Genomic DNA, 25,683 nt, shown 5'->3' on the forward strand with positions numbered 1-25,683 from the left:
TATTATCCACCCATAATGTCCACCCTAAATTCTTAACACTGAATATTTATAACCAATGTTTAACGTTTACCCCAAAACCTAGGCTTTTCTTTTGTATGTACATGAGGAGTAGAGGGAGAATATTTACTCATCTGCTAAATGAGTAAGAAACAGTTAAGAAGGTTAGATGCATACAGATGCATACAGTTCGAAGAACACAGGTTTGAGTCCTGACCTCTAGCTGCTCTTCTGTCATTATATGAATTTGTTAAATTCCATCAGCAGCACTTTAATTTTTTGATTTTAATTTATTAAGGATTGATTAGACAAATTATGTATAGGATGCTTGTTGCAAATAATAATAATAATAATAATAATAATAATAAAAAATAAAAAAATAATAATAAAAATAATGACAACTTTATTTATAGAGCACTTTTCATACCATGGCAGCTCAAGGTGCTTTACAGACAGGTGTTAAAGCATAACAGTAATAAAACCACATTGAGTATTGAATTAAAATCACATAAAGCAATGACTCAGATTAAATTTAAGGATAAATACCAAAAGAGACATAGGAATTTAATTAAACACTAAATTATAGAGATACATTTACAATGTTTCTTAAAAGTGAGCACTGAGCTTGACTGTCTAACAAAAGGTGAAATTAAGCTCAGCAGTCTAGAAGCATGATAACCGAAAGAGGCCTCCCCAGGTTTCCTGTATTTTATCAAAGGTATTTGCAGAAGGCCAGCATCTGCAGATCTAAGATCACGTGTTGGAACATAAACCGACAGACACTGTAAGCGGTGGCTGTAAGCGGTTGCTTTAAGGCCATTTAGAGCTTTAAAAACTAGTAACAGAATTTTAAAATCTTTCCTGAAAGAAACAGGCAGCAAGAGCAGTTCTGATGAATGATATGATCTCTCTTTAGGATCTGTGCTGCTGCATTTTATACGAGTTGTAGAGGATGGATTGTTTTCTTTGGAAGCCCAATGAGAAGAGCATTACAGTAATCAATTTGCTTGTAAATAATGCATGAACAGGTTTCTCTGCATCACTCTGAGGCAGAAAAGTCCTCTCAAATGATAAAAATCGACTTTCTACTGCGTTAACATGCAGAAAAAAAGCCTCAGTTATATGAAGTAAAAGAGCCTAGTTTCTCATGAAACATCATGTTTTAGTATGTTTAGGATTAGTATTTCAGTATTTAAACGCGAAGCACCTCATGGACCTGGTTTGTATCTCACTGACTCACTCACTCACGTTTGACAAGATTATCCACAAGGAGCTGCTACTGGCACTCTAGGGAGAATTCCTTGTGGGTCGCTGAGAGAATGAGAAAGAGTGAAATGGTCATTTCTACTGCAGCACTAAATGAAATGAATGGAGACCACCTGGAAAACCTGGAGTTTATTGAACATCTGATTTTCGTTCTTGATTCTCTTTTTTTTTGAGAAAGGTCCTAAGAAAAACTCTATGTCAGATTCAAGATGTGGTCTTACACTGCAGAATTGTTCACACCTTTGTGCTCTAGAGTGTGTGTAGATTCTTGCTTACCTATGAACAAATCCCAAATAAGAAAACTCTGGTGAATGCCAGAATCCTTGTGAAAACTGCACTGCAAGTTGGTTTTAAAAAGAAAGTTTATCTGTGTTCACCTATGTGTGTGCACATAGATGTGCTTTGACTCTCTCTCTGATAGGCTCAGTGAATGGCAGGGCCTGACAGCCTCCAGTTCCTCCCTGTTATATGACAAAAGAAGTAGAAGGACAGTCACAAACAGCAAAGCGCTCATACACACGCAGAGTGGTGTCAACAAAGCAAACAGCCCAACATGACTCTCAGTCATGTCTCGACTTTCCTGGGTCTTTTAGCAGCAGGTAAGTCCTCTTGATTCCAGATTAAAGTCAAAGACCTGTCAGAATGAAACATGTAGAGAGCTCAGGACCAGGCCTCGGTCAGCAGACGCCCTTTACGCTGTCAACAAGTGCTATAAAGTGGGTGAACTGTTAATTACTTGGGACTCTGGCATTTGCTGTTTCTGTTTTTACAGAACAACATTCTTCTTTGTTCTTTTCTCCTCCACTTTCTTTCCAGTCTGATGCTTTGTCCTGTTACATAATTGCTCCAGCAAAGACAGACTGTAAGCTTTCTCTGTGCTGCAGTGTTATAATTGTATATCGTATAATTCTATGTATAATCAGATTTAGTTTACATGGTCTGCTCCATGGTCTGATGTACAAGGCTCTGCTCACTATGTCGCCCTGGTTCATCCCACAGGGTCTGCAGTGACCGTTCTCTATCCCAGCCTTGGCAGCTCAGAGACCCTGACTTGTGAATGCCCGGACCACCAGTGTCAGAAGGTGTACTGGTACCGTTTCCTCCAGGATACTGAAGAGTTCCAGTTCCTCATGTTCGGTAACAGTGTGAACGCTGTGAAGCATGCAGAGGGCATCGACGCAACCCGCTTCAAGTTGTCTGCAAACGAGGGGGCCAAGATCACGTATTCACTGCGCATCACCGGCCTGCAGAAGAATGATGCGGGCATCTATTCCTGCATGTTTAACAGTCCAAAGCATGATCAGAAAAGCCAGATGCCAGCTGGATACTACATCAGGCCTGGAGGTGCTGAAAGCACTTTCTCTCCTCCTCTGTCTCTTTGTTTTTGTATGTAATGTTGACAATAATGAAATTATAAAATCAAATAATATCCTGATAAATCTGAAAAAAGTTTTCTTTTGGAATACGTTTTCATTAAAACCCTTATAAGTACTGTAAAACAATGCCTTCGGCATCAAGGAGTGTATTTGTAACCATGTCATACTTTTTGTGAGGGAACTTTTGGACACCTGGTTCCTATCTGACCCTGCTTTCCTAATTTTTCTGAATGGAACATTTCACATCCAACCACCTTTAATGACTGCGTCTTTACCTTATAATTATACAGAAATTTTGAAAAGCTGGTAGAATTCCCCTTTTAGGGATTAGAATTGTTATTCACTCCTAAGTCTCTATCACAATATTTGCTATGTTTTTAAATGGGACCACTCAGTTTGTAATGCATTATAAACCAGGTATGTTTGTGTTTATGTTATGTATGTCTGTGTTTTGTTTTTTTTTAAATATTTTTTTCTTTTCTTCCTAGAACACCCGCCCACTTCACCACCTCCAACAGTCAAGACTCCAAAGAAAACAACAACTCAGGTCTGCCCACCTAACAATCAGCCAGTGAAAGGTATGGTATTTTGTGAAAACTGTAGAAGTTACTGTAGAAGTTTTCTGAGCATTCTGTTATTCTGGAACTTTAACAGTAGCAGATGCTCTGCTTTTAGTTGTGGTCTATGCTGAAGGTTTGGAGGAGAACATACTGGGAACTTTCTGAATGTTGCAAATAAACATTACTATATGTTTTTACATGTGTTACAGCAATCAGCAGGCACACTTTATCCACCTGTTTTTACAGAAATTAAGACAGCTTTATTCATCATATACTGAAGTGTATAAAACATTTATCATGTAGGTTGAAGATATTTTAAAATAGGATTTGAACTAAAGGGTGGGGAAAACACTTTAATTGAAAAATGTCCACTTAAAACTAGTAAATGATGCCCTGTAAACGTTTACAAAAATATAATGGGGATGTTCTTGGAATGTGAGGACATTAGAAGCGATGTCCTTTACACCGCCTGTAGGACCTTACAAAATAATGTCCGTACAGCTTTTAAAGCAATTCTGAGAACGTCTTAACATTATTTTGTTAGCTGAGTGTTGTGTATTGTGAAAATGCCTTCAAGTATTGCAATGTTGTATATCTGCCGTTTTGTCTACCATTAGTATCATGTTTGCTGTGGCTGGTTCTGTTACAGGCTGTAAACCTCTGGTGCTTTGGCCGAGTGTGGGTGTTCTTCTGGTCCTGGCAGTGGTTCTGATCTCAACACTGTATTACTTCAGCAGTAAGTACACACACTCACACACACACACTCACAGATAGAGGTAGTGGTGGGGCCTCCCACCCACCTCATATTATGGGTCATGTTATTTGTTTGCAAGAATGAAAAAGAATTAAACTGCTAGAAACAGCCCAGTGGTGACTTTTTGCTCTGCACATCTTTGTGTTTCCACTCTGTAAAACCATTATTGGTAACACTTTCTATGAATGTTGCATTTGTAAGCATCTATAAACACATTTATAACATGTTATAATGTATTCATAAGGCATTATAAACATGATTATAAATATTTTTAAAAATGAATTACATTAAATTGCACTTTGTAGCCATGTTTATTATACATTATGAATTGTTTATATAATGCATTATAAGTAGTGTTAATAACATGTTATAATGTCAGTGCCAAAGAAGTCAGTCCCAGCTTGGAGAGCGTAAAGTGAAAACAAATACCAAGCTAATGGTGGTGTACACTGACTTTCCCACATTGGGTAAAACACTGATGGCAGCTCTAGTTTAAACTCTGGCATTTGAAGCCTGTAATGTGCTTTACTGTGTATGTTTTACTGTTTCAGTAAATCCTTCAGCAAATACCTCAACTTGAAGCCTCACTCTTAACACTGGAGGAGGCTTTAGTACAGTACGCTTCACTTTACTTAGAGCGGACAAATACAACTTATGAGCTCTTATAATTTGTTATGATCAGTATTTATAATGTATTATGTTAACAATTTATAATGCATAATAAACATGGCTATAACGTGTAATGCATTTTTATAAATATTTATAGCTATGTTTAGAATGTCTTATGAATGCATTATAACATGTTATGAATGTGTTTATAGATGCTTACAAAGGTGACATTCATAGAAAGTGTTACCACATTATTTAACTGGTAACACTTTCTATGAATGGCCATGAAGCCGGCCAGCCATGAAGCACCGTTACTGACCGTCTCCGCAATCACGCTCCCAAATCAAGTTTGTAGACTTAGTTCTGAACATAGATGTTTAACATTGACAGTTTGTAATTCATCTACAAAATAAGTACAAACCCTTTTTTGGTATGTTTACAGGTGATGATCCCCTTATGCTCTACAATAATGGTCAATAAGTTAGGCTTAAGTCAGGATAACAGCTACTGCCTTTGCACAGATCTAAACTACTTCACTTTCAGTGCTAAAACATCAGTACTGAACATTTCGTTTTGTCTTCAGAACATTTTGTGTACTTCTTAACATCATGTAAAACTTTATATTTTAAAGATTTCCATTTAATGATTGATTGCAAAACATTGCTTGAAAACAAAGTTATCAGAGAACTTTGATCAAAAGAGGTGAAGTTCAAAACCCATTTCTTGCTTCCCTCTATATTTCAGAGATATTTGGCTCAGGTGGTCTTTTAGTTTTGAGTCTTGAAATTCCTTTTTTTGACTTTGTGTCAATGTGATTAATAAATTAAGAGACCAGATCATTACAGGAGACAATCAGAGCTATATTAATGCAATTATAAATGTTTTCAAACTATTTCTGAGTCATTGTATTTTTTTTAAACAACTTTCAGGCATGTTCTTTCTTTCTTCTATATTGACCTTAAAAATATCTAGATATGATCTGATACGAAAACATCAGAGATGAGGGACATGTTTGGGTTTAAACCTTTAGTGATTACCAGGTGCAGGATGTGGCCTTGCTTGTGGGTAGAGCTGCCCACCTGCTACTTCAAATCAAATGTCTAGATCTCTAATGAATTGCATCGTGTTACTATCTGATGGATTTTTAATATGTAAGTTAACGTCTGTAGATAGGAATTTTATCATAGCTTGTGGGTACAATTGATATAAGTTTTGCCATTTCCGTCAGAAAATTACTGTTTCGTTGGGAGGTTGCAATTAATAACACCAAGTGTCACTAAAAAGGTTGACTACAACATAATGAAAATTAAATTCAGTTAAATTCATCAAGAATTATAGTGTATAACCATAAGACTGGTGCATGAACAAAAAAGACGATTAAAAAACCAAAACAGTGAGAACGCAGAGTGAGAATGCATGTGTTACTATTAGCCAGTGATACATCCATAAATAAATGTTGAATGAATTAATGAATAAATGAATGAATAAACAGTGAGGAAAAAAATAACGAAATATGCTTGTTGCTGGACCACAAAAAAAAAGGAAAAATGAGTAAGAAAGTAACCTTTTGACTTCATCTGTGATCAGACTGCATGACCCTGAGCACTGAGCTAATGAAACTCCATTTCTCTCAGTTGTGCTGCAGGCGACCTCACTGATGTTGCCTTACTTTCTCTCTGACGACGTGAACAAACTCGCCTGATACAAGAGCCCATTGCAACACTGAAGCGCTGTAGAGGAAGAGAGAGGAGAAGACTAGACCACAACAAGACAGCAAATATGAAACTTGCCAACAAACGAAAGAGACTCTTTCCACTCTTCTGAAGAAGCTTCCCTTCATCAACATGTTATTTAGACACTTTTATTCCTTTTTTCCACAGACCTACACAACATCAGCTTTTTACAACTGATTTAACTTCTGTGTCTCCGGTCATCCAGCCTGAGTGAACCACTGCAGTGAACAACGTGAGACAAAATGATTTGTTGTGTTATGTATTAATAATCCTCATTTAAAACTTTATTTGATTAAACATTTTCTGGATTAAGCAATGTGGAGATGAATTTGATTGTTAATCAACTGATTTTTGAATAATTAACTGATAATTCACTGTTTGATTGATTGATTGGTTGATTGATTGATTGACTGATCGAACTACCCTCTTCCATGTCAGTTCCAATTTGATTTAAGCTACAAAAGCAGTAAAACTGGATTATTAACCACACTGGGTGACACCCATCATGGTTTATACCAGCTTGACAATGATTATCTTGTGGGCATTGTTAGATAAATCCTTTGTAATAAATAGATAAACCACCATATAAAAGGGTAGTCAATATGGGCAAAAGTACCATATCACCATTAGCAGATTTTTATGATGCATGACACGAATCAGAGTATTTCCAGTAAGCTGTAACAGACACATTGCCACATTCAAAAAGCTATGAGTTCAATTATTTTTAACTAAACTTTTAACACTGATAATAATAATAATAATAAACTACTAAAATAACTGCTTGCATAAGTTTGCGCACACTTTCAGTCAGTAAGCCCACTGGCTGAAATTACAGCCTCCAAATATTGTAGCCAGCTAACAGTCTTTCACTTCTTGATTTACGATTTTACCCCAACTTACACTGCAAAGGACTTCCAGTTCAAAAATATGGTCATTTTAATTGTTTTTCAATATATTAAATTCATTAAAAATGGTAAATGTGCATTACATTTTGTAGAAATATGTCATGTTTAAGTTTCTCTAAGCAGATATGGATTTTTTTTTTCAATTAGAAAATCAACAAAAATGTAATTTGTCCAGGGGTGCCCAAACATTCACAAACAACAAGTATATGTAGAAATCAGTATGAAGAGATGTGAGATAAAGGTCTTTCAGTGTCTGATCAAAAAAACAGAGTGTACAAATTTTGAACTAATTTATGTCATTTTGTAATAGTTTCATAGTTTTATAACCTCAATTAAATACAAATAAAAAATTATATTAACTAGCAGTTCTCAAAAGTGGGTGTTTTCATGAAAGATATAAAGTATAGTAATAGCTTGCTTAAGTATATATAGTGTAGAATATAGTTATAATTGGCTCAAGTATATATAAAGTACAAGAATGTGATGATAAAAATTTGAAGCAATAAACTTCAAAATTATTCAAAATTATAAGTAATTCCTGTACTGTACAGTACTTCATAACTTTTCACTCAGAAAGCTTGAAACATCAAATAAAATGTTAATAACCTCTAATATTTAAATTTACATTGTATATCTTATTGTATAAAACAACAAAAACTATTAGTTATTAAGATGACATTTGAATGGTGGTGTTTGTATTTAAATCTCAGAGAATGGAGTTTAGTGTTCCTTGCCTTACGTAATATAAATATATATTCCGAAACACATTTCTTTTTTGTCCTATCCAGTCCTGGCACTTTTCTGAATAAAGTGACACCTTTCTAGAAAGGTTAAGCTGTCATTTCATGAGTGTCATTTAAAGAAATCTTAAATCTGCTGGATGTTAAGGAGTGGGGTGAGCAGCTAACACACAGTCTAGTCTAAAGAGTCGACTGTTATTTGTAATGGCAGTATTTAACAGTACAACAGTTTCAGTAAACACAGCAACATTCATTGCACCATGAAGATCCTTAGTGGCTTTTAAAGACAAAACTACCCACTACACACCTGAAACAAGTCTGCATTCACCTTTCACATGTAATCACTGTATTTAGGACCCTCACTCTAAATATCAGTTCACTACAGCCTGCTTTATAGCCATGATAAATAATGATACATTTGTGTTGCTAAATCTTAGATGATAAAGATTGAGAATGTAACAAATAAATGATAAAATACAAAAATAACAATTGTGAGTCTGTAAACTATATCTATTTACTCAGTTCAAGAAACAAAGACAAAGAGAGAGAAGAAAGAGTGAAAAACGGGGTGGAGAGAGGAAGAGGGGGTCGATGTGCTCTGTTCCTTAAAGTTCTCATCTTCTTCTTCTAGCAATCCGTGGAAATCTGAAAAACTCAACAAGAATCAAGAAAATGTTTGGACTCCCCACCGGACCTCTGCTCCTTTTATTCCTGTTTCATGGTAAGATCATAGTTTTCTTACTCCAGATATATATTTCTATCAGAGCTATAAGCGGCTTCTAAATTGAATTTTAAAGGTGTGAGACAGACTGTCAGAGGGCGGCCGCTACATTTTTTTGGACAGTTTAATCAATCAATTTAAAACCACCAGCTTTGATTTCACATTATTCATCATTAATGGCAGAAACAGTTTATATAGTCGCTTGAGTTGAAATATTCAAATGGTGAAATGGATTTGTCTTCATCACAATGGGCTATGTTTTTTTTTATATATAGATTGATATAGACTTTATGCAATTCAGAACACCTCCAATTTCCAAAAAAAATTGAGATGCTGTGCAAAATGTAAATTAAAATAGAATGCAGTGATGTGCAAATCATTTAAACCTGATATTTAATTGAAAATAGTACCAAGACAAATATTGAAACTTTTTGAAATTGTATGTTTTGTATTTTATTGTATATGCCCATTTTGAATTTGATGCCAGCAGCACGTTTTAAAAAAGTTGGGACGTGGCAACAAAAGGCTAGTAAAATTATGTAATGCCAAAAAACATGCCTGGTGGAATATCTCACAACTAATTAGGTTGATTGGAAAGATCAGTTACATGATTGGGTATAAAAAGGTGTACCAAACTGTGAAAGACTGAGGGCAAATAGTGCAACAATTCAAGAAAAGATTTTTCTAAATAAAATACCGAAGAACTTGGGGATTTCATCATTTTCGGTACACAATATTATTAAAAGATTCAGAGAATCCAGAGAAATCTCTGCTTCCTTCACACTATGGCCTTTGGCACACCCAAATGCAATCACATGTGTTGAAAAAAACAAAACAACTATTAATTATCAAGATGGCAATAGATTGTTGGGTTAGCAAACCAACAGACAAGTAGCTCCAGTCACTAAATAATGCTTATTATAACTGCAAATCAAACATCACAAACAAAATATGAATGAATTAATATAGCCGCAAGCGGCAATCTGTGGGGTTCAAGCACCAAGAAGTCAGTGAGACCATATTGTCAGTATAAGATGCAGCAAATTGTTGGACTTTTAACAATGGCTCATGGCAGCACTGCAGTTTATTGGTAGGGATCTATAATGAACAAAGCACCATTTCAGGATCTAATTCACAACTTTCAGTGATTGTTTGTGCTTATTGAGAAATATAACTGAAAATTAATTCAGAATACAGCCTCATCTCAAGTTCGGTCACAATCAGACGTATATAACTCAAATACCCACACCAATTACAGCACCACACACTCTTTTTTCTTTTCTCTCTTCTTCTTTTTTTTTATCTCTTTTTCTAACTGCCAGCCTCCCACCCACATCTGTAGGTATTGTGTACACTGTAAATAATGTTTGGTTTTTAATTAGAAGTTACCTTGTTATCTTCAAATTTAGATTTTAGTGAACTTCAAATAAGTTAACAGAATGTAAGACAGAGATTATTGTTCTATTTGCTATTTGATGTCGTCAAAATGTCACAGCAGATGTGCTGATTGTGGTGTCCTTGATGTCACACAGCTACCAGTGTTTACTGAGAGAGAGCATCAGGCATTCAAGTGGTCTTCTATTTGTGATTTGTGTAAAATAAATTATTTTCCAGTGATGCTGTGATGATGTAACTGAAAAAAAAATCTTTTTTAGACCCAAAGCCAGAAACCACAGTGATCCCAACAACCAGAGCAACACCTGAGCACTTCACGACTAAAAGCAGTGTCATGTACACATAAAAATCAAGGATTATTATTATTATTATTATTATTATTATTATTATTATTATCATACTGTAGCAGTGTTTGTAGTAATAATGTTGCTATTTGTGGTTTCAATAAAAAAACAGAGTAAATTCATTGCTGTAGGGACGACTCTGGGTTGTGAGCTCGTGATTCTGATTCCTTTGGCTGCAGGCAATGGTCTTCTTCTCATCCTGCTGATCATCACCATTCTTTACTGTAACCATTCAAGAAAAGATTTTTCTAAATAAAATACCAAAGAACTTGGGGATTTCATTATTTTCGGTACACAATATTATTAAAAGATTCAGAGAATCCAGAGAAATCTCTGCTTCCTTCACACTATTGCCTTTGGCACACCCAAATGCAATCACGTGTGTTGAAAAAAACAAAACAACTATTAATTATTAAGATGGCAATAGATTGTTGGGTTAGCAAACCAACAGACAAGTAGCTCCAGTCACTAAATAATGCTTATAATAACTGCAAATCAAACATCACAAACAAAATATGAATGAATTAATATAGCCGCAAGCGGCAATCTGTGGGGTTCAAGCAACAAGAAGTCAGTCACTGTAGCCTTTGGCACACCCAAATGCAATCACTCCTTTTTGCCAATCTGCTTTGCGACCCATTTTCCACACATCGAAAGAGACATTCACTGCACTTTCAATTATACATAGGGTTTAAATGATTTGCATGACATTGCATTCTGTTCTTATTTATGTTTTTCACAACCTCCCAACGTTTTTGGAAACAGGGCTGTATTAAAAAAGATTGATGTCTAGTTTACACATCTAATATATAAATCTGCATGGTAAAAGTCAATGTGTTAAAAAAAACCAAAATGATTATTAATTATCAAGACGGCAATAGATTGTTGGGTTAGCAAACCAACAGACAAGTAGCTCCAGTCACTAAATAATGATTATTATAACTGCAGATCAAACATCACAAACAAAATATGAATGAATTAATATAGCTGCAAGCGGCAATCTGTGGGGTTCAAGCACCAAGAAGTCAGTGAGACCATATTGTCAGTATAAGATGCAGCAAATTGTTGGACTTTTAACAATGGCTCATGGCAGCACTGCAGTTTATTGGTAGGGATCTATAATGAACAAAGCACCATTTCAGGATCTAATTCACAACTTTCAGTGATTGTTTGTGCTTATTGAGAAATATAACTGAAAATTAATTCAGAATACAGCCTCAGTTTGTCATTCTGTATATATATTTCAAGTTCGGTCACAATCAGACAATAACTGATATATTTTTAGCCCAATTTGTTCAATTCTTGCAGCCACACTGTGCTTAACAAGTCATGATGCTTTTAATAATAGTTTATTCCCAGACTCCACAGATTGTTTTAAGACCAATTTTGAGGTAATTTAATAAAGAAAATGCAAAGAGTAGTAAGAAAACACATTTTCTAACTTTTAGCAATTGAGGAACCTTTTCTAAAAGACTTGTGTTTCATCAAAATAAGGCAGGCTAAACTGATTGATTCATATTATAAAGCCATACTGGGCTTAAAAGGTTTTTTTTTTAATAATTGTTGAGAATAAGACATCACCGGTTGTTTTAAGTGTGAGAGAATGCAATAAAAATCCAGGGAGGAATATGAAAACCTTTCAGTCTTTGGTGTTTTTTTTTTAAATACTTGCACTGGCAAAATTGTCAGGCTCAGTGCAATATAATACATTCAGAGACTTTCTGTGCCTCAAGATAAATATAGTAAAGCTTGGAACTGTTTGTATGCATTTACTGCTGAAGCTCCATTTAGTGACCAAACAAAACACAGCCCTGCCTGATTCTGTGAACAAGAAGGGCTCAAATATTTCCTGTGCAATTTTGAAACATGCTTACATTAGCAAGGTTTTAGGTCTTAATAAGATGTGCAGTTTAAAACCATTATTGTTCCTTTATTTAAATCAAAGACAGAAATGTTAGAAATTCTAACATTTTAATAAAGTCACATTAGATTAAATATTGTAGTGGCCTATTGAGGCCAATTTAAATAAAACTTCGCTTGCTCACTCAGATCATAATTTTGTTCATTCTTCCCAAATTTTGTCAAAATCAAAGAAACATTAATGAATTAATGGCCCCTTAAGTCAGAAAAGGCCTGGCTGAATAGATTGATGGCTTGCAGCCATTATGTGCATTAAAGTCAATTTTTTAAAATAATTATTTACCTACAGACTCCCCAGATTGAAAGTCCAAAGATTAGTTCTTAAAGCTCATTTTTTCAAACTTTGAACAATTGCAGAACAATTTTAAAGAATTTTAAAAGACATAAATTGGAAAAAAGGGAGATCATTTACTTTTATTCAAGATAAAACTAAAAGGATTTATTCTTGATTCAATACTGCCACCTCATGGCCAATTGGGGTCAAACCTGATAGGCTATTAGAAAGTGCTGATATTGACAAATCATTCTATTTTTCAGATGATTGGCCAATGCTAAGCCCTTCAAATGCCTGCTGAGACCTTATTGGCCAATGGCAGCAATATTTGTCCAGTGACTGAGTTGTTCTTAACACCTCACTTATAAAATATCCCAAAGATGCAGTATTTCAGCTTAATTGGCAAAGCTGTTGGTGAGAAACAGTTTCTTTGGTTAGAATTGCAGCCTCTACTGAAGAACTGATGTAAATCTATGTGGGCTTCCTCATGAGAATTGGCCAAAGCAATCGTAATCTGCAAGGTGTGAATTAAGCTAAACCAGGAGGGCTTAATTGGCATGTGGTGACCATATTATTTACAACTATGCAGATTTGAACTAATTCATGATCTTCAGACTCCCGTGAACATTTTGAGCCCAAGCTTGTGTATATCTTAAAAACCTCAGAGTAGTAGAAATATGTAGGTATCACATATTTTGCCACTTAGATTCAAAATTTCAGGGGTGGGGGCAGTGAGGTTTTCATGTGAAATACATCAAGGATTACGTAGAAACAAGAATTTTGACTGTAGACCTCATGGTTTTGCAGATAAGGGCCAAAATGTAAAATTTTGCTCTATAGTGGAGTCATTTCACATCCCTAAAAACTAGCAAAAGCAAAATGATCAGTTTTGTTTTATTTTAATATTTGTACATGATTTTATTTGATCAGGTGCTTGTTCTGAGACAATGAAGGAGGGTGAGGATAAAGACATTCCATGTGACCCAAAGTCATCAGGAACTGTGTGGTGGTTTCGGCTGATAAACAACGCACAGTTAGAGTTCATAGCATCTTTCTCCAGTTCTGGGGACAAAAAAGTTGGAGACCTGGGCAGCAAGTTTGACCATCAGAAGATGAAGTCTTCAAAAATTTTAACACTGAAAGGTTTCAAAAAGGAGACGGACAGTGGCTCCTACAGCTGTGCGACCATCAACAACAACAAGCTGCTCTTTGGCAGTGTGACCAGCCTACGAGGAACGCCAGGTGATGAGCTGCACATTTAGCGCACTAACCATAACTCAAATACCCACACTAATTACAGCACCACACACTCTTTTCTTTTCTCTCTTCTTCTTTTTTATCTCTTTTTCTAACTGCCAGCCTCCCACCCACATCTGTAGGTATTGTGTACACTGTAAATAATGTTTGGTTTTTAATTAGAAGTTACTTTGTTATCTTCAAATTTAGATTTTAGTGAACTTCAAATAAGTTGACAGAATGTAAGACAGAGATTATTGTTCTATTTGCTATTTGATGTCGTCAAAATGTTACAGCAGATGTGCTGAATGTGGTGTCCTTGATGTCACACAGCTACCAGTGTTTACTGAGAGAGAGCATCAGGCATTCAAGTGGAATTCTCTTTGTGATTTGTGTAATATAAATTATTTTCCAGTGATGTTGTGATGATGTAACTGAAAAAAAAATATTTTTTAGACCCAAAGCCAGAAACCACAGTGGTCCCAACAACCAGAGCAACACCTGAGCACTTCACGACTAAAAGCACAGAATCATGTAAACCTAAAGATCAAGGATTATTATTATTATTATTATTATTATTATCATCATCATATTGTAGCAGTGTTTGTAGTAATAATGTTGCTATTTGTGGTTTCAATAATAAAACAGAGTAAATTCATTGCTGTAGGGACGACTCTGGGTTGTGAGCTCGTGATTCTGATTTCTTTGGCTGCAGGCAATGGTCTTCTTCTCATCCTGCTGATCATCACCATTCTGTACTGTAACCGTAAGTACTTTCAGCAGTATCACTGGACTACACAGTGTTTCTATAATTATCCATAGAGTACATGGTGTTTTGATGAAATCTGAACCACTTTCTATACCACACTTGTCTCTTATCATAATCACCTCACCTTCACGAAAAGATCTATTAATCCGAAGTACAAAAGCACATATGTGTATATTAGTGCAGTGAGTTTGGCTCAACCCAACACATTTTATTGTTTGCTAAATAATTTTAAAAAATATCTGAACAAAATAATTTTTTTATATGAGCAACCTGCACATCTCTCCTCCAAATGAAAACAGAAACTTTGTTTCAAACACCTGCTGTTTATGAACAATTCAGCCGAAAGTGGCACAAGTACAAATGTAGCGAGCAGGGTTAACTGTAACACACTACAGGCTAGTTATAACAGTCACTAAATATCTGGTAAATCAATGCAAAACACAATTAATCAAATACAGTTCAAGCTTCCCAACATAAACAGGCTACAAAAAATACATTCATAAAAATATGAAGAGGCTCTACAGGAGAGCTGGGCTCAAACTAACGCTTTTAATTACTTTTCTTGACAATTTTAGAAGTATTTCAGTGAGATTAATAATTTCACATCTCTGTTGAAAAATGAAGACATGAACTTTGTTTCCAGCACCTGCTGTTTATGAAGAATTCAGCCACAGTAACAGAAGATGGGGTTAATTATAACAGAGCGGCCAGTTTTAAATCTGTAGAAAAGTCTGGTAAATCAATGCAAACACAATTAATTCAAAACAAGTCTATGCTGTTTGAACCAGACAAGCCTTCCAACCTAAATATATATATATAAAAATATGTTCATCAAAATAAAGACTTCTGTAAGTATCAAATGTATTTTTGACCACAAAGTTGAAGAGCAAATATCAGCATAATAACACTGAAATATATTTACATGACATCTGTGGTATGATTTGATGAATCAGTGCATAAAAACACCCAAAGACCTCACCGTTTTTAATGTATACAATAGGAAATGGACGTTACTGTCCTACTCTACTTTGTGAGGCTGAGCTGTAACAGCATGTTAAAACTAACCCCGTCGTGTGGAGGCTGCGCTTTAGCCTGGCTAGCTCTCACTGTGCACTATTTACACGCTTCAAACCAGAGCTGTATTACAGCCGCCAAGAAGGGAAATAAAATATTGTATTTGAGACTTTTATATATAAAGCTTATGATCAAAAAGTAACTTTAAAATCACAAAAAACGGTCTTCAGGGCGAATCTGGAGAAATCTCTGACCGCTGTCAAAATTTACAAATGACATTGCTATGGAAATACATCATGACTAAAAGCATCTTCTGTATTAAACAGCCATGTTACATTTTATCTTGTGTTACTTTGTGCCCCACTTTCCTTTTATCTTTTCATGTTGATCAAAAGCCGCATGCTTAAGAGTGATTTTACATACAAAAGGCACTGCACACTGCACTGTGAATGGAAGTATAGAATTACAACATGAACACAATGCCGCAAAAATATACTATCCCAAAAAGCTGAACATGCAGTTAATGCAATTAATGCATTTATTAGCTGCTATATTTCAGTATCTCTATCACCACAATACAGCTGTGCTCTCTGATCTCCACAAGGTATGAGAACAAGACAATGCCCACATCATTACAAAAGAGAGTAAGTATTTATTTTACAGTTTAATTTGCAGTATTTTTCTGTAATATAGATTCATAATGTAATGAATGTCTTTAATTTTAATCTTTCATATCTGCAGCTCCCAAAGCAAACCAGCAGGCCACAGGCCTCTGTCTCATCAGACCGAATTGTAGTCTCTGTGATGACAAACCAACTAATGCCATCTCCTATAGAGAGCGATGCGGTGAACATGGTTAACTTGTATATTTCAAAAATACTCATCACTTTCAAAACAAACCTGACGGCCCTCAAATTTGCCCAACAAGCTTTCAGAAATGTTCCTCTCAAACTGAATTTCTGGGTTAACTGAGCTTCATTATTCTATAGTTGTATTATTTCTGTTTCAATTTTACATTTTACCTTTTGAACCTTTTTAGACATTATAGCAAATGTAGTAATTCATAGAGAGCTTCTATCATTTGTTCATATTTTACGTTAATTGAAATTTCATGCTTTTCAGGATTTTGCAGTATACATACACTGATCACTGATGACCACCTCCTTATTTCTATGCTCATTGTCCATTTTATCAGCTCCACTTACTATATAGGTGCACTTTGTAGTTCTACAATTACAGACTGTGGTCCATCTGTTTCTCTGCATACTTTGTTAGCCCCCTTTTACCCTGTTCTTCAGTGGTCGGAACCCCCATGGACCCTCACAGAGCAGGTACTATCTGGGTGGTGGATCATTCTCAGCACTGCAGTAACCCTGATGTGGTGGTGGTGTGTTAGTGTGTGTTGCGCTGGTATGAGTGGATCAGGAGTTTTTAAACACCTCAGTGTCACTGCTGGACTGAGAATAGTCCACCAACCAAAAATATCCAGCCAACAGCGTCCTGTGGGCAGCGTCCTGTGACCACTGATGAAGGACTAGAGGATGACCAACACAAACTGTGCAGCAGCAGATGAGCTATTGTCTCTGACTACATCTACAAGGTGGACTGACAAGGTAGGAGTGTCTAATAGAGTGGACAGTGAGTGGACACAGTGTTTAAAAACTCCAGCAGCACTGCTGTGTCTGATCCACTTGTACCAGCGCAACACACACTAACACACCATCACCACATCAGGGTTACTGCAGTGCTGAGAATGACCCACCACCCAAATAGTACCTGCTCTGTGAGGGTCCATGGGGGTCCTGACCACTGAAGAACAGGGTAAAAGGGGGCTAACAAAGTATGCAGAGAAACAGATGGACTACAGTCTGTAATTGTAGAACTACAAAGTGCACCTATATAGTAAGTGGAGCTGATAAAATGAACAAGGAGGTGGTCATTAGGTATTTAGGAACGTGTATGTGCTTTCTTCTCTTTTTTCCTTTTTTTTAACTGATAACCCACTTGGAATTATACAGGTTGTGCTGGTAAAATTATTTTGTGTATTTTTAAGTATTCATAATTGACATGATATGATGTATTGGTAAAAATGAATAAAATTCCATTTTGCACAAACACAAGCAGGTCTAAATGCATTTTTCCTCCCAAAAAATCTTCACAATTTCCCAAATGATTTCAAAAAGCATTGTTTCCTTTACACCAATAAAATACTATCTTGGGATTTCCTTTGTTAATTTTTTTTACATTTATCTGCATTTTCCCCTTTAAAACTTCCTTAATTCTTTCATGTGTTATGTGTGGTTATGTTGGAAAAAAAACACTGCATGTCCTGCCCAGGAAAAGTGATGACCATAATGTAGACCAATTTCTTTTTTTCTTTTTTGAAAATGAAATGGAATGAAACCAATCACCATAATCAGCACACATCTTCATTTTCATTATTTCTCTGCTTCTCCATGATTCAGTTCTCTTGAAAAAGATGCTAACTGATATAAATTGTCAGACTGAGAGCTGCTTTTTGGGGCATCTGCTTGAATGCAGCACAGCAGATGAAAAGTTGGAGCGCAGAGGAAACACCTTGCAGGCCTTTGCAAAAGAAGAACCGCATGTACAGTACTGTGCAAAAGTCAGAGACCACCCTTTCATTTATTTTTCAAGGAAAGCATTAAAAGTTCTTCATTTTATCAGTGTCAGAAAAGCACATACTTAACATACACAGAACATCCTCAACAGCTTAATTTGATATCTAATGTTCCAGTGTTAATTTGCCTTTTTTACAGCTTCCATCCTTTCAGGAGATTTGCTTTCAGTTTTTCGAAGAAATCTGCAGGGATATTTCAGAGTTCTACTGCAAATGTTCTTTCCCTCCCTTCTTGACAGCTACACATCCTTTCAGACCCACAGTGTTGGGATGTGGTTCTCACAGTGTATTGAAGGACAGAAACACCTGTGGATCATCGTCACAGATGAAAGCTTTGAGTATTCTTTATCTTATGGTGACAATTTTGGGGATCTACCAGGTCTTGCACGATGGTTAATCCCATTTTTCACGTTTAAACTCCTTTGGCTTTTCTTCCTGATGCAAGTAGATTATTTTAGATCTAATCACCTCAGAAATTTCTCATTTAGCCAGTTAAAATGCACACGAGAAAAGAACTTTGCAAGGCAGCGAAGGTGTGTTTGCGTAGCTGTTTGTGTGAATGTTTGTGTCTCTTTGAAGGAGAACAGAATGTCAGTAACTCTACTGGAAGCAGCTTTTGTTGGGAGGACTCAGCTGTAACTGGTTGGTCTTAAGACTGGAAGGAAAGAATAATTAATGTGGCAGTAGAGCATGAAAGTAAATACTCTAAATTAAACACAGATCAATTTGGTATACTGTTAGACAGTGTTGGAGGATTTAGTATAATATTCTGTGTATTAATGACTGTTCTGACTGGAAATTGAATAAACGAAAGGGTGGTCTTTTGCACACATTTAGGCTCACAACTCAGGCACTGACCACAAACAATACACACTTCATTTTAGCCCTTAGTGAAAATGACCCTTCACAACTCTGTCTGCATTCAGTCTTAATAGACACAAACAAATGAAAAGACACAGAAACAATATCAAACATGTCCATTGACTTTTTTTATTTAATCAGAAGAAAATCCCTCCTCCATAACGCTGTCCCTGGGTTAGAATAAGAGCATTGCACTTCAAAAGAAAGGCACGATATTGTATAGACGATATCACCACGAGAGGAAGACTAAGTCTATCTTGATCACTTTGGCAAAACAAGACCTACAGCAGGGGATGAAACAACATGGCATGTTTTTGGAAGACTTTTGGGACTGAAGGTGAATTTCATGTTTAGAAAATACAACATGCAGTAACGGTCTGGCTGTTCTTGCTGTAGTGCAGATGTTTAAATGAGTGTCGGTTCAAATGAAAATGAAACAAAGACTCATAATTGGTATGCCACATCCTACTCAAGCTGAGAACATCGCGAGCGTGGTGTTGCTACAGGCCAAGGTCAGGTGGTATTACAAGATTCATACTTTCAAACCACATGACAGCTTTACTAGTGCTAAAAGGAAGTTTATTTGATTGCCAGTAATCTCTTTTACTCCTCCTGCTTTTTTCAGTGCTAAGATATAAGAGCCATTCTGCAAGCAACAGTGAGAGACACTATATCTTGCAAGCGCACTTCAGAAAACCAAGACAACCCTTTGAAACAAGATACACAGGAAAGCCCTTCTGCACAAATATATTCAGACATCATGTAGCCACAAAGAACTACATTCAACAGCATTCAATCATCAACATCATAATCCAAAAGACCATTTACTCAAACGCCTTTAATACAGCTCTCTACTGTAAACTAGAGGATGTAAACTAGAACGGAAGTGCTGTACACTAGTGTCTCCAGGTGCATGGCTTTTCAAACAGCTATATAAAACTTTTTTTTGTGTACAACAAGTCTGCAGAGATACCCCTGATACAAAATGAATTCATGCAGTATACTAGGTTTAATCCAGATGGCACTTCTTGAAGTGATACTAAACTAATACAGTGATGAAGGGAGCACCTCAGTGTCCTTCCATCACTACAAACACAGGGTTGAACAGATACTCCGTCAGTAATAAAGATATTTATCCCCTTTTTACCTTTACCTTTATACTTCAAATATAAATCAAAAACAACAAAAAAAAACATTCTGTCATGGGTTAAACCAAGCAAGGAATTACTCAAAACACATACTTCTCAAACTTCACAGAGTCCGCTTTGCTGATTTAGGATCAGTTCTTGTCTGGCGAAGCTGATCCCAGATCAGAATTCTTACTTTGGGAAGACTGACAAATATGGGCCGATGCATGTTGGTGTTTAAAGTGTCTGTCTGCGTAAAACTGTGCAGTTAAATTTCTATACACCTTTCTACCATAACAGATAATACACATTAGTATGAGCAGCTCCTTTGATTGGCATCTCTATGTGTGGCAGGGAGATGTAGTGTGGCAGCAACCTGAAAGACAGCACGCAGAACTAAAGTCAGTAAATGAAGTGACTCATTTTTCTATACTATTTGTCTATGCTTTACATTAAATTTTTGATTAGATGTTCTATTAGTTATTTGTCCCATTTTACTAACATGAGATCTAGCTCTTTCCGCCTTTCTTTGTGGGGGAAGTGGACACCACGTCTGTGCTCGGCTGACCAGAGAGGTGACCTGACGCTGGCACATCATCTACTGCAGGTTTCTGAGACAGAGGAAGATTTATCAATATAGACAAGATGCATTTCTAATGAAATATTAAGTCCAAATGCAACACAAATTCAACACATTGACTTGACGTGGCATCAATAAGCAATGTGGTTACACAGTAAGATGTTATAGCTCTTTCTTGTGATCACGTGCACTAATGCAGCATGCCTCGTCAGCCACGAAGTGTAAATAGCAGAACATTCAAGCAGTTACTTTAGGCTGTTGGTTTAAGATGGAAATGGAAGAGTCAAATTTTGTCACATATAAAGTTCTGAATAGAAAGAAATATTAACGGCATAATCAAATCATTCCTACCAGTAACAGATTTACAGAGACTGTCCATCACAACTTCAAACAGTCTTGCCCCCCCAAAAGTTCTCAGCATATGTGAATCTTGAAAAAGCATTCTAGGAAGCCCCTCACGAAACTTGCAAGAGTGCTCGACTGCTGGTATTAAGGTTTAAACCCAAATTGTGCAATATGCCAACCACATAAAGAGGTCCTAAAGAATTCAACTCCTTACACTCATTCTCAGTATCCTGACTCTAAGAGCAATTCACAGTCTGATCGATTGTAGCACAGTGTGATAGCCAGCGCACATTCAGAAGAGGTTTTCAGACTCGCTGAAGAAATTGCTTTTAAATCTATGTTATTAGCGATTCAGAAATTATATGCTGTTAAGACGTGAAAGATAGCAGAGACTCCCATACACATAAGATGCACCTTTCCTTTGGGTGCATGCAGTGCTAGGCTGCACACACATTGAAGAAGGTCTCTACCAGCCTGGCCTAGACTGTTGGTACTGATACCTACCAGCATACTTGTGACAGGTGTTCACTAATCTCTATGATAACTCAAATAAAAAAAAAAGATGTGTTATTCTAAAAAAAGCAGCAGCTGTTGTAACATACTGCCAAAGCAGATGAAAACATGACGTTCATGCATAATATTTCATGCAGGCCTGAACGGGTAATGAGAAGAAGATATATATTCTAAATATGTGGGTATATACTTTAAATACTCTCTTAAAATATTATACAGATTTGTCTTTATTTTGGAGATCTGACTTTGCCTGTGGTTTCACAACATCCAGATCACATCCACAGTCCTGGATGATGAAGAGATCAGATTATGTTTGTTTAATTTTTGGTACTGAATATAAGACCAACTTGTGTCTAGTCCATCATTACTCTTCTTCTCATAATATTACATTGCCATTGTGTTTTGCCGCAGATAAAACCTACCTTTGGTTTAGACTTTGACTTTCCACCCTTAACCTGAAACCAGACAGAGACCCCTGAAACAATCTAATAAGAACTAAAAAGGTCCATTGGGGCAAATCCTAGTGTGTTTACTCACAGGTAGACACACTTGCTGGGTCCGGTTCTGTGATGGTGGTAGTACATTAATTGTGGTACATCTATAATTAATCAATCTAGGGCAGTGAACATTAAGTAAAAGTGGACTCTAACTTAAAAAAAACACAGAGATCAGCAGGAATCATGAAGGACTGTCCAACTGGCACTTTCAAGTGGAATGTATCTGCGAAAAACTGTAATCTCATTAATCTGCCCATTTTAACCGTAATGTGTATAAATGAATGTATAAGCACCTTTGGTTTGCTTTCTTTTGGTTTTGTCTCAGGCAAGTCTGGGAGCAGTGTGGTTGCCAGTTTGTCCAGTACTGGTCCTGATGTCTGCAAAAAAAAAAACAAATAAATGCAACAGCTATCAGTTGGCTTTCTTCATACGTTTAGGGTCATGCATTACATGCAAATTCATGCTGGTGTCGAGTACCGCTGGTGCAGAGTGGGTAGGTGGTGTCTTTGCTGGAGGGGCGTGTGGATGTGAAGAAGGTGGGGCCACAGCAGCAGCAGGTGCCGCTACTGGAGGAGCAGAGAAGTCACTGGATAGCGCATCAAGCGCTGCTGACTCATCCATAGATGTCTGTGAGTAATACAGAAAGAAAGTCATTTCAGACAAGCTAAAAGAAGCTAGGCCTCATTTGCACCTGACCACTTCAGGGCCCCTTTTCATGACAATTAACATATGAGGATTTATAAAGGCTTATTCTAACAAGCATAAGCTGTCCTAACACTGATGCCTGTTGCTTTTTGGAATAAGCCTTTACAAATGTTAATGAAGGTTTATGTAGGTTGTCATAAAGGCTTGTAGGTGTCATAGCCTTATGATTACTGCCCCATCAGTGAGGGGTACCAAACATTCTTACATGACTATTAACCTGTCACTACAACGAAGAGTCAGCACTCCATGATTTTGGAATTACAGCGCTGATTGTCAGTTATAGCTGAATAATGGGCATTCAGCCAGTTAGGATTCACCTCTATAACTGTTTTTGCAATTGTAATTTTTTTCCATCATTTTGTGCTGCTTATACATCTGAACACCACAAAACACTGAAAACATCTCTGTAGGTAAGAAATACATTACCTGCTTGGGTGGGACATTTGCCTTAGCTTTGGCCTTAGCTTCTGCAGCCGCCTTTGGAGATGAACAGTTTAAATGAATGAGAAGCACTCTACATGTACAGTCTGATAACTGCTAGTATATCTAATGTGTGAGCGCAGTGCCGAAACACTGAGTACCTTGATGTCTGCCTCTGTGGGCCGATAGTCAGGTGGAAGGGTGTCGTCTCTCTCACCAGCCTTAGTGATCTTCTCTTCTACTGCCTCCTTCTCCTGAGGTAGTTCAAAGAGACGACATTTGAGACTCCAATAGATTCATATAGCTATGAAATCTCTCAATTTAAATGCACCTGATGCTGTTGTCCTTCTATTAAGATGTGAAAAATACCTCTTGGAGCAGGCTTGTAACACACTCACCTCACATACTAACTCACTTACTCAAGTTTAGAAGGTAAAAAGTTCTCCACAAGGGGGCGCCATTAGCAGTCAAATAGTTTTTGTTGCCTCATAACATTACAGACTATGTGTCAAGCAAGTTCCAAGCATTAAAATAATAATGGTAATTGATGTTTATTCTGTGCAAATGTAGCAGAAGGTGCTTTAGGAATAGTGGGCAGAATTACCTTAACAATGTCTTTGGGAGCGACTGGCACTGGCTGCGGCGCAGGGCGAATGTCCATCAGTGTGTCTGAGAGAGCGTCCATTGCTGAAGCTGTACCTTCTGACAACTAAAACAAAACAGGAATCATATATATGTATGTAATATGCACCCTGTGTATGTGCATGTAGATGAGAGAAATGTATCTATTTACTTGTCTGTCAACTTTTGGCGGGGCTGTTACAGCAGAATGGACCTTAGATGCAGCTGTGGGTGCAACAAAGTCACCTGCAAGCTCCTCTAGGGCAAAATCCACTGAGCTCTAGAAGCAGAGAGTGAGTGTATTAGCAGAGGACACAACCAACAGTATGCTCTGCATTAGGATAAGATAATGGAATAAAGCTGACCATTGTGGTTGTTACAAAAAGATGCTTAAATGAAATTACACCAATTTTTGTACTTAATTCAATTGTTGAGATAAGTCATTCAAAGCAGTATGATGTGAAATGGGGCAGTCTAGGAAAGGCTTCTCTACAGTGGTGGTAAAAAGAACTGGAGACACAACGTCCACAACGCAAATATAGCTATTTGTTTGCTAAAAAAGAAAAAGAAATAATTTAGGCCAAAAGCTTATCTCAGAACTATCAAATGTCTCAGGCACCAGAGAATGTATTCATAGCCATGTCGTGTTATATCTTTCAGAGTTAACTTTAACTACTTTGGATGTCTGGTTCCTATCACCACTGTTGTGAAAAATTCTGACTCGGTAAGTTTCTCTCAAATGACACATTCGAATGGCACTGTTTACATCTTAATAATATAATTTTGCAATTTTTTTGGGAAAATGAACAGGATTCCCCTTTAACATGACTTACATCTGCAGGGGGAGCTGAGGGAGGAACGGGTGCCTGGACTGCAGGAGCGACTGAAGAGCTGGTGAAACCTCCTGACAGAATATCCAAAGCTTCAGCTGAGTCCAAGGAGGGCTGGCAAAAAAACATAAACGTTTTGTCATAAATGCTCTGAAAAGCTCAAATGCTAAGGTGCAGTCAGCTATTTGAGTTACAGATTACCTCCTTTGGGGGGGCAGGGTACTTCTTGGATGCCTCCTCAGAGAATCTGTAGCCTGGTGGCAGCGTGTCCTCTCTCTCACCCACACGCACACCCTTCTCTGATGTCAGATTCTTCTCCTAATCATATAAACACACCACACAAACATTACTATACACTTTAAAGGTAGAAATTCAATACATGTAATGTAAAGTGTGCTAAAACAAACATATTGAATACATCAATAATGTCCTCAGGTCTGAGTTTAGGAGATTCTGGAACTGGTTTTGCAGTAGGCAGTGTGTCTCCAAGTGCGCTGAGAGCATCCAGAGACATTGGGTCTCCCTGGGGATGACAAATAATCATTTTTTAATGTAGTGGTAATGGAAATCATTACATTACAGTGCAGAAGTTGACAATCTAGTTAGATCTGGAGAAAGGACTGAGAAGGCAGCAAAGCATGTAAACGGGTCAATGACATGATGTGCATGTGTACCAATCCATTATTTTCCTATGAAATAATAAAATAAATACATTGTTTATGTCACCACATTTTCAGGGCATAAAAATGAAGTTCATTTTAGTCATTTATACCTCCCAAAGTCCAAAAACTCCAGGTGTTATGACTGTCCAAAAACTTGAATATATACCTTAGTTCAAAAGCAAAGGTTTATTTGGGTGTCCAACTAGTTTATACATGTTTTTAGTTGCAGTAAATAACTTTCTAATATATAATATTTTTATTAATGTGC

At 36.8% G+C, this 25,683-nt stretch overlaps 3 protein-coding genes across 40 annotated transcripts in view; 2 read left to right on the plus strand and 1 right to left on the minus strand.

Annotated features, from left to right (window-relative positions):
- Positions 1-1,778: 1,778 nt before the first annotated feature.
- On the plus strand, positions 1,779-6,264 carry cd8b (cd8 beta). Its single transcript, XM_036588858.1, has 5 exons — positions 1,779-1,862; positions 2,263-2,607; positions 3,128-3,217; positions 3,849-3,935; positions 6,197-6,264. The coding sequence occupies exons 1-5, from the start codon at positions 1,817-1,819 to the stop codon at positions 6,262-6,264; spliced, it is 636 nt and encodes a 211-aa protein (XP_036444751.1). The 5' UTR covers positions 1,779-1,816.
- A 13-nt stretch (positions 6,265-6,277) lies between these two features.
- Positions 6,278-16,786, plus strand: cd8a (CD8a molecule). Of its 5 annotated transcripts, none has more exons than XM_036588955.1 (7): positions 6,278-6,527; positions 8,572-8,661; positions 13,525-13,836; positions 14,287-14,382; positions 14,498-14,596; positions 16,218-16,257; positions 16,355-16,786. In XM_036588955.1, the coding sequence occupies exons 2-7, from the start codon at positions 8,613-8,615 to the stop codon at positions 16,407-16,409; spliced, it is 651 nt and encodes a 216-aa protein (XP_036444848.1). In that variant the 5' UTR covers positions 6,278-6,527; positions 8,572-8,612; the 3' UTR covers positions 16,410-16,786. The 5 variants fall into 5 exon arrangements, with proteins under 5 accessions (XP_036444848.1, XP_036444850.1, XP_036444852.1 ...); XM_036588957.1 differs by having other exon boundaries at positions 14,287-14,364; XM_036588959.1 differs by lacking the exon at positions 14,287-14,382.
- A 2,435-nt stretch (positions 16,787-19,221) lies between these two features.
- cast (calpastatin) overlaps positions 19,222-25,683 on the minus strand; it is a 52,456-nt gene continuing 45,994 nt past the window's right edge. For 32 of the 34 annotated variants that reach the window (XM_036588457.1, XM_036588479.1, XM_036588486.1 and 29 more), the window contains 12 exons: positions 25,172-25,276; positions 24,955-25,071; positions 24,757-24,867; positions 24,096-24,203; positions 23,907-24,011; positions 23,464-23,556; positions 23,309-23,359; positions 22,655-22,804; positions 22,471-22,554; positions 22,103-22,135; positions 20,745-20,853; positions 19,222-20,618 (listed from right to left, as the gene is read on the minus strand). In XM_036588457.1, coding sequence (XP_036444350.1) covers positions 20,752-20,853; positions 22,103-22,135; positions 22,471-22,554; positions 22,655-22,804; positions 23,309-23,359; positions 23,464-23,556; positions 23,907-24,011; positions 24,096-24,203; positions 24,757-24,867; positions 24,955-25,071; positions 25,172-25,276 — 1,059 coding nt within the window. In that variant the 3' untranslated portion in view covers positions 19,222-20,618; positions 20,745-20,751. The remainder of the gene's footprint in view (positions 20,619-20,744; positions 20,854-22,102; positions 22,136-22,470; positions 22,555-22,654; positions 22,805-23,308; positions 23,360-23,463; positions 23,557-23,906; positions 24,012-24,095; positions 24,204-24,756; positions 24,868-24,954; positions 25,072-25,171; positions 25,277-25,683) is intronic. The other 2 variants (XM_036588474.1, XM_036588455.1) reach the window with 2 other exon arrangements.

The sequence above is a fragment of the Colossoma macropomum genome, unplaced genomic scaffold (assembly GCF_904425465.1).
Source record: "Colossoma macropomum unplaced genomic scaffold, Colossoma_macropomum, whole genome shotgun sequence".
NCBI lineage: Eukaryota > Metazoa > Chordata > Actinopteri > Characiformes > Serrasalmidae > Colossoma > Colossoma macropomum.